We start from the raw sequence: 8,414 nt of genomic DNA, 5'->3' as shown, positions 1-8,414 counted from the left end.
CCCCTCAGCCCGCCACTGATGCACTCAGCCACGGGTGAGTTTCACATGCTGGTGACTTCAGTCCACAGCAGCAGGGCCTTATCACCTGGCCAAGTTGACCCCTGAGCCTGACTACCACAAGGGGTATTAGAAAAGGCAAAGCAGGAAGCAGGTAAGAAACCAGGAGAAAATCCTGGCAACCCAGTGTATGTGGGAGCAAATGTAGCACTTCCAGTGAAGGATCCTGAGTGGAGTCCAGATGAGCTCTGAGTGGGCTAAATTAGAGCATTAAAAAGGATGTCCTGGTGCAGGTTTACAGAAAGATGTTCCTAAACCTATAAACTTACAAAAAAATTAATGAAACAATACAAGAATCAAAGGAAAAATCCTTCAGCTTTCCTTGAAAGCATTTGTACTACTTACCAGCAATACACTGATAAGTATCAGAAAAGTCCAGAGAATGCCAACGATCTAAACATAACCTTTACTACTCACGGTTTTCCTGATAGAAGGAGAGAGCTACAGAAAATAGACGGAGGGCTAAGATTCCCTATCCCTGATTGGTTGAGATCGCCTTTAAAGTTTATTATAACAGAGACCAAGTTTAAAAAGACGAAGTTCAAAAGGCAGACGGCACTCCCGCGGCTCTGATGAACCAAGAGCGAGCAGAAAGGTAAGACACCCCAGGGCCCCTTGAGGGATAGGAATAATTGTTTAAAAATAAAAAACCAGGGCGGGCAATGGTGGACCAGTGGCAGAGTTCTTGCCTGCCATGCTGGAGACCCGGGTTCCCAGTGCCTTCCCATGCAAGAAGATAATTAAAAACCGACCAGTGTGCATACTGCAAGAAAGAAGGGCTCTAGAAGAGAGCCTGCCCTATTGCCCCAGGGAAAATAAAAGGGGGAGCTAGGCACTCCAAGTTCCAGAGGCCCCCAAGGAAACAATGCAGCCGAGGGCACCCTGGAAGGAAGGGGCCCAGGGGCTCTGCTGAAAGAAACAGCGCTGCTCTCGGCTTCCGGCCAGGAGCTCGGGTGACAGTGCAGGTGGGAGAAGACTTTCTTATCAACACAGCAGAGTAAATTAGAGCCTAACACGATTTCTATCCGATCAGCTATTACATCAGGGGTGCCTGTTAAAAATGCAAAGAAACCCTTTCTACAGCCACTATACTGCCTAATTAAAGCAAACATTTAAATCATAGCTTCTTGTAACATCGCTAAAATGTCCAATTCCCTTGCTAAAAAAAAAAACCTGCTAAGCAAGTTAGATGCCCACATAAATTTTTCTCCAGAAAACCTGTGCATTGCAAGTGGCACTGCTGCTTGCTAAGAAAGATAAGCAGATACCCCCATCCCAGAAGATATCTTTTTTACTTTTTTAAAAAAAATTTTTATTGCTAAAACAACATACAAGCACATACATTTCTAACATACAAACATTCCATACATGGTATACAATCAAATCCTCGTGCAGCGGTCACATTTGTTCCTAAGCTTTATTATTTCTATGTTCTGAGATGCTTTGCTCTTTATGTGTAAACTCACCACTCCCCAGAACTTTGGGTGTCTGTGTGACACACCTGAGACTCGAAGTCAAACTTCTACAGTGCTAAAGAAGCTAGAGAGGCAGCATTAATTCTGAAAAATCACTCCATATAACGACTGTAAAAGAAGTTAAAGAAAGAATCAGACTTCAGTTGAAAAGGTGAATGGGGCTAATCTAACTAAAGATTAAGGTGAATCAGATTACAAGGGTAAAAAGTAATATCTGTATTTTACGACTTGCATTTCTATGAAGGACCAAAAAGGAGTAATTTATTGTAGAGAAAAATGTTAAATTTTCTATAGCACACTAATTAATCTGTCTAGTCACTTAAACACCTAACTCAGCTTTATTTAGCATATAATTGTAAATAGGAGATAAGACCTTAGTATTCTGTACAGGTTAATGTAATAACCTGATACATTTTAGAGTGTTTTAGATATAAAATAAAAAATACTTTCAAGATCCCTTGAGGGACTGGAGAAGGAAAGCAAGAAACTATTAAACCTCCCCACCTGGGGGAATTCCTGTTAGTCTCTCTCCCTATTTACTAAAACTGTAACCAAGAAACAGTGCAAGTTCTAAATCCACTCCTTTTTGGAAAACATAAATTATCCCCACTTAAACTTCTAACAGGGAGACCCATGAAAATAAACTCCAGAATACATGAGCCCTAGCTCGTGAAAAGGAAATAAACTAATAAGCCAAGCCCTCGGTTTTGAGGCTTGCACTTAGGAAACTTATTTCCATCATGACAAAACTAAGCCCAATTATAATTAATGCCTGAGAGTCACTCTGGCAAACCTCCTTGTTACCAGATGTGCAAATGAAGTCACTACCTCCCCTTCACGGGGCGTGGCTCTCAGGGGTAAGTCTTCCTGGCACCATAGGATTAACAATGCTTTCTTAATCAAAAATGGAAAAAGCAATAAAGTTTCAATAGCCAAGAGATTTCAAATAGAGTCAGGAGGTTATACTGGAGGTTACTCTTCATGCAGCCCTCAGCCAGATACCGCCAACAGTGGGGTCCTGAAAAACTAAGGAACACCCCAGGTTCTATCTAAAAATCTGTTAAAAATTATTTCCCCAAGGCAACATAATTATACGTCATCTAATAATAATCTTTCTATTTAAACCTGTAAATTTCAAATTACTTCTTAAGCTTGTTTTTCAGAAACATAAAGCCTCTGGATTGTTTCTACGCCAAGTAAGTCCCAAACCCAGGGGTATGGTATCTCCAAAAATATCAACCGGTGTCATTCCTCTACCAGAGAAGGCGGACATCCCTTTTCACCATGAAGAAGTCAGTGCGGTTGTAGCTCAGATATCCTTCCAAACAGGAGGGAGGAATTATAACCAGAAATTAGGAACTAACAAATAATTGTTATGATTGAATCATTATATAGATGCTTTTTTTTCTTACTTTCTAGTATCTCATAGAGTAGCAAGACAAAGAAGTATCTGAAATTACTGAATTGTAACCCCTGCCTTGATCTTTCATAATGATTGTGTAACCACACTTTATCTTGTGATTGGCCCCTCTTGTACCTGTTTTTCAGCTCTTGTGACCACTAAAGAAAGCCCCTAATGTTTATTAATGAAGGAATTTGAGCCAGCTCAGAAATGACCCCAATTCCTAAACTATCCTGCTAGACAAAGCTAGAGCACCTGACGTTCATGGCAGCTTAAACTTGACCCTATAAGTGACCTATATTCAAGAGACACTAAAACTCGTGCCTGTCATTATGCTAAGGCCGTTTTCTTCCATACGTCCTGTGACTGACTGTGTAATCAATCTGCGCGTGCTCAATAATTAGATCATCTCCAAGGTCATCTGAAGCCATTATATTCATTATCCTAAAACCTGTATCTTTTTCTGATACCGTAAAGCTACCAGAGGTGCTGCAGCTCAGGAAGATAGATTTTAGGTCGACAGGCTGTCTGATCTGCTTCACATAGCAAGAAGTGTATTCTTCCTCCGAAACCCCGTGTCGTGGATGGGCTGTTTTGGGCGTCGGCGGAGAACCTCGTATTGGATCAGTAACACAGCAGGGCTTCCTTTGGGCAAGTAACCATCATCCTCCAGGTAAAGCAGCCTTTCACCTAGCAATTTCCTTCTCCCCAAGATGCACCCTTTTCTGTCCCCTCCCAGGATCTCCACTTCTTTCAGGTGCCATGGACAGGGCTGCCCTACGGCCACTTCCTGGCACGCCGGGGAATTCTTGTTGCTTCGCAGCCAAAGGAACCCCCAATCCTAAGAGGGCAGAGAGGGTGGCCGCAAATGCAGGAAAGTTTCCTCTCTGCTCTGGGCATCTTAGAACCCCCTTACCAGCCCTTTCACGCTGCTGCTGGGGTTCCTCCCTTGCCCAGCAAGCGCCGCCAATAAGAGGATGGCAGTTCCTTCCAAAATACATCTGTCACCCCAACTTTCTCAACAGGGAAGGTCGCTACCATTTCTCGAGCTCGCACCATCACGTGTCGGGTTCTGTCAGGCATGTTCACATAGTCTTACCCGATCCCTACACAACCCATCTCAGCAATGTGGAATCTGGGCAGAGGGTTTGAGGCCCTCAGCCTGCCCGTGGGTACAACTGGGGCTCTTTTCTGCTGGAGCCCACAGTCCTGGCTGCAGCCCACCTACTGGGCCCCATTCAGGAGGCCTGAGAAGGAACAGCAGTAACTTAAACTTTTTACCCAAAATGCTTTATTCTCCATAATGACGTACACACCCATATTTATATAAGCCCAAGTCCCCAGCACCTGAAAAAGCAAACTGGCCCGAGGGCTGGAGCAGGGCCCTGAGTGCACTAGCGACGGGTGGGGCATATCCATCCCCACGGCCCAGGGCTCCGCTGAGCAGGTGGGAGACGTCCAGGGTGAGCAAAGACAAGGGTTCCCGGGCTCTCTGCTCTCTGGGCTGAGCCCACCAGGGAGCCCAGGCTGGAAGGCTGAAGGCTGAGTCCCGTCTGGCCTGGGCGGGGCCACGCCAGGGCTGCCCCCGGGGCTCAGAGCGTCAGTCCACGCTCCTGGAACAGCTGCTTCAGAGCCTCTTCCAGCTGCTGGTTGGTTCCCTGGAGCCCCTTCACCACCTGCGCCGCCCACTCGAAGTATTCCTGGACTCGACATTCTGGCCATCCTGCACAGACGTGGACAGAAGCCTGCTCAGGCGGCGTCAGGGACACCACTCGCTCCTGCCCCCTGCTGGAGGACCTGGGTGCAGGGCCATGCAGTAGGTTCCCCATGGAATGATTAGTTCCTTGGCCCGGCTATTTGCTTCCACCTTATGAAAGGTGACGGAGAGAGGCGACAGAGGGTTACTTTGGGGACCAACTGAGTCTGTTTGTTTGGTTTTTTTTTTTTTCAGGGGAACTGACCAACTGGAGTTTCCAAAAGGCGGCCATCCCTCCCCTTTCCTCCGAGCAGGTGGGGAAGCATACCCTTTGGGGTGCAACGATTCAGGTCCCTCAGATTGTACAGCTTGTCGGCCAGCTTCACCAGCTTGGCCCCGGGGCTGCTGTGTGGCGCCTGCTCCACCTGCCGGCGCTTCCTCTCCAGCTTGGGCAGGGTCTTGTCATCTGTCACCTCCTCCACCAGGTGCCGCACCTGTGCCCCGAAGTGCTGCTCCACCTCTTCCAGGGTGGTGTCTGTGTCCTCCACCGTGTCGTGGAGCAGGGCTGCCTGGGGACAGGGCCCTCAGCCCTGTGACACCAGCCGAGTGGGGCCTCTGACCCAGCCCCAGCCCCCTGGCCGCGGGAGTGGTTACCTGTAACACCGCAAGGTCGGTGATGCCCGCCTCGTGCGCCAGGATCCGAGCCACCCCTGAGCGGGCAAAGCAGGGCGAAGTCAGACCCGGGGGAGCCGCGGTTGGGCTCCGCACCGAGCCGGGGCGCTCCCTTACCTCCCGCTCCGGAGGCCAGCCGGGAAGGGCGCAGCCACCCGGGCGCGCCGGGCAGCGCTGAGGCCAAACGGTCCGGGCTACCAGCGCCCGCCCCCGCGGCCTCCACCCCCACACCCCCCGCGGGCGCGCACCCAGCGGGTGGTTGATGTAGGGCGTCCCCTCCGGGTCCTGCCGCCGCTGCTGCCGGTGCTTGCGCGCCGCGAAGTCTGCCGCGTCCAGCAGCCGCGCCGCCTCGGAGGCCATGCCGGGCCGGGTCGGAGCCGGGGAGCCCCCGTGTCTTCTACACCGCTCCCCGCCTCCGGCGCCGCGGAGGCTCTGAGCCCGGTTAGCCCGGCGGATCGTCTACACCGCCCCCTGGCGCCGCGGAGGCTCTGAGCCGGGTTAGCCGGGTGGGGTCATCTACACCGCCCCCTGGCGCCACGGAGGCTCTGAGTCGGGTTAGCCCGGCCCTTTGTCTACACCGCCCTTCACCACACCCACCAACAACTACCCCGTGGTATCTGGGGGAAGGGCACCTCTGCTGGTCAGAGGTATCTGGGTCTGAGATGGCTTCTTCCAGAAAAGGCCTCTGTGCCCTTGAAAAGGCAATGTTCCACCTGTCAGTGCCCCGGGAGCTCTCCAGGTGCTCTCACCACGGTTCTCCGGGTAGGACAGGTCTGGGTGCAGCCCGCACAGGAACCGCATCTTGGCCCCAGACACCCTGGGCCGTGCCTGCTTGGTAACTGGATCCTACCCCGGGGCGCCCCCCACCCTCTGACTTCAGACTTGGGGTCCTGGCCAGCCGAGATGACCTGTGGAAACTGTCCTCTTTGCTCTCTGGGATGGAACTTGCTTTACTTTCTTGTGCTGTGTATCTCTGGCTTCAGCCCCCAGGCACCTACTGGGGTCCCCTGGGGAGTCCAGTGTCATCACTGGTGTTCTGGGAGCATGATGTTGTCAGGCTGGGGAAGGCACTGCGACAACACCTAATGCCACTGGCTGCTGGCCTCGGGCCTTCTGGAGAAATGCCCTGTCTCAGTGGACACCCGCTATGAGGTATCGGGGGTAAGAGAGACCTGCAGACTCCCAGAGAGGGATTGGCTAGTTGCTAAGGATATTCCAGCCCGACAGATAGCTTTTGTGCTTTGATTAGCAGCTGGGCAGGTGCGGGTTCAGGGGAAAATGAACAAAAAGGGACTCACCTTTGCTTTTCAGTTAGACTTGGTGGTTGCCACGTAGCAGAGGTTTGGGAGGGAGGCTGCAAACACTGGACCTGAGGTCCCTGGGGCCATAAATGGACCGGTCAGAATTCCAAGTGCTTTCATGGCAGCTTGGAAGTTGGAAAGTGGGTGAAGAGAGAATCATTTAATCCTAAATGCTCATCTGGTCTTTGGACTGATGGCTCAAATTTTCTCTCATCCTCATTCTGTGCTCTTGTCCTCTGAGACTTTTGCCCTTCAACTCAGAAAACCTTAGCTTGGAGCCACAGCTCCCATGTTTTCCAACAGGAGATAGCAACTCAGTACTCCCCCCTCTCTCCCAAGGCCTGTGCCAGAGAAGCTTCGGGTTTGTGCTAATAATGTCTGGAGGCCTCAGGTCTTTGCTTTTTATTTCCTTACTGTTTGCAGCCATGGCTTAGAAAAAGAAATGTGGGGTTCCTAGGAGCAGGGATGAGGTGGAGGTGACCTCCCATGGGCTTCCAGGAGACAAGGCCAGGCCCCCTGTTAACGAGCCTGTTGGCGGGGCTACTGCTCCTCTTCAGCTGGGTGACTCTTGCCCAACCCAGCTCTCCCTCAGGTACAGCACTTCCTGCCACCCTGCCACGACCCCCCAACCCCTGTGTCCCTTACTCTCTGCAGGCGGATTGGGCTACACTGGGAGCTGGAGGGCAGGGGAGGACAGGCGCTCCTGGGATTGGCCAAGCCCTTCCCTGCTCCTGCAGGGGCGGGTGGGCCATGGATGGGCCACCCTTGCTGTCTCTAGCTGCCCTGCCCTTCCTCCAGCACTGGCCCACCACCCCCACCTGTGCCAGACCACCCGGGACGCTGACGGCCGCCACCACCCCGGGTTCTTCTGTCCTCGGCTGTCTGACCAGCCCGAGGAGGCCTACTGCTGCGGTCCGCGGGGCGCAGGGCGCTCCTGCTGCACCCGGGCTGAGTTCGAGGCCCGGCACCAGGTCAACCTGTCCGCCCTGCCGCCGCCGCCCGTCCTCAGGTGAGAGCCCCGGGCAGGGGGGAGCAGGTGGGGTGTAGACGACCCCGCCGGATTAACCCGGCTCAGAGCTTACGCGGCGCTGGTGGGCGGTGTAGACGATCCACCGGGCTGACCGGGCTCAGGGCCTCTCGGGTGTCCCAGGGCTGCGGGCTCTGTTCCTAAAACCCGGTGTGGGGGCGGTGTCTGCAGACGGGAGGGACGGACAGACAGAAAACCGCGTGAGTACGCGGTAAGCGGTTCTGTAGGGCGGATAACGGAGCCACAGTGGGTGCTGGGGGCGTGTCGGGCTGAGAGGGTCCTGTAGTCCGTGGATTACACGCTCGACCTAGGCGTTTTTAACTCGGAGCGTGTCCCGGGCCGCTTCCGGGTACCTGTGAGCACAGATGTCGACGTTTATCCCGGACCCCTGACATCGCCTCTTTCTCAGGGGCCCCGGCCCGCTCCTGGTGCTGGGGCTCTACAGTCTGCTGCTCGTGGCGCTGATGATCGCAGACCTGCTGCACTTCTGCCGCGGTCGGGGCCGGACCCGCCCGCCGACACCCTCTTGGTCCTCGGCCGCGCGCCCGCTGCAGGTCCCCGCGGGAACGGACTGAGCGCGCCGGCTGCCCAGCGCCCACGGACCGGGGCTGGGCGTCCCGCCCCTCCTCGGGCCTCCGCGCTCCCCTCGGCCCCGCCCCTCGGGCCTCTGCGCTCCCCTCGGCCCCGCCCCTCGGGCCTCCGCGTCCCCCTCGGGCCTCCGGGTCCCCCTCGGCTCCGCCCCTCGGGCCTGCGCCCTCCCCTCTGCCCCGCCCCTCGGAATTCC

General features: G+C 53.8%; 1 protein-coding gene across 3 annotated transcripts; it reads right to left on the bottom strand.

Annotated features, from left to right (window-relative positions):
• Nucleotides 1–4,202: 4,202 nt before the first annotated feature.
• HDDC3 (HD domain containing 3) lies at nucleotides 4,203–8,194 on the bottom strand. 3 transcript variants are annotated; one of them, XM_077124249.1, is made up of 7 exons: nucleotides 7,984–8,194; nucleotides 7,686–7,795; nucleotides 6,601–6,680; nucleotides 5,551–5,994; nucleotides 5,285–5,340; nucleotides 4,959–5,199; nucleotides 4,203–4,657 (listed from the first exon to the last, which is right to left on the bottom strand). In XM_077124249.1, exons 4-7 carry the CDS (start codon nucleotides 5,660–5,662, stop codon nucleotides 4,527–4,529), a joined length of 540 nt encoding a protein of 179 aa, XP_076980364.1. In that variant the 5' UTR covers nucleotides 5,663–5,994; nucleotides 6,601–6,680; nucleotides 7,686–7,795; nucleotides 7,984–8,194; the 3' UTR covers nucleotides 4,203–4,526. The 3 variants fall into 3 exon arrangements, with proteins under 3 accessions (XP_076980364.1, XP_076980362.1, XP_076980363.1); XM_077124247.1 differs by having other exon boundaries at nucleotides 5,551–6,680; XM_077124248.1 differs by lacking the exons at nucleotides 7,686–7,795; nucleotides 7,984–8,194 and having other exon boundaries at nucleotides 5,551–7,517.
• Nucleotides 8,195–8,414: the final 220 nt, after the last annotated feature.

Source organism: Tamandua tetradactyla, chromosome 12, assembly GCF_023851605.1.
Source record: "Tamandua tetradactyla isolate mTamTet1 chromosome 12, mTamTet1.pri, whole genome shotgun sequence".
In the NCBI taxonomy this organism is placed as follows: domain Eukaryota; kingdom Metazoa; phylum Chordata; class Mammalia; order Pilosa; family Myrmecophagidae; genus Tamandua; species Tamandua tetradactyla.
The sequence above is the reverse complement of the archived record's forward strand: the minus strand, read 5'-3'. Positions and strand labels throughout refer to the sequence as shown.

What these genes read in the sequence shown, in the direction of transcription:
- HDDC3 (XM_077124247.1), bottom strand. Translation starts at nt 5,662, where the DNA reads ATGGCCTCCGAGGCGGCGCGGCTGCTGGACGCGGCAGACTTCGCGGCG. An exon ending in CTACATCAACCACCCGCTGG is followed by an intron (nt 5,341 to 5,550) that starts GTGCGCGCCCGC and finishes TTGCCCGCTCAG; the next exon opens with GGGTGGCTCGGATCCTGGCG. An exon ending in CCGACCTTGCGGTGTTACAG is followed by an intron (nt 5,200 to 5,284) that starts GTAACCACTCCC and finishes CCCTGTCCCCAG; the next exon opens with GCAGCCCTGCTCCACGACAC.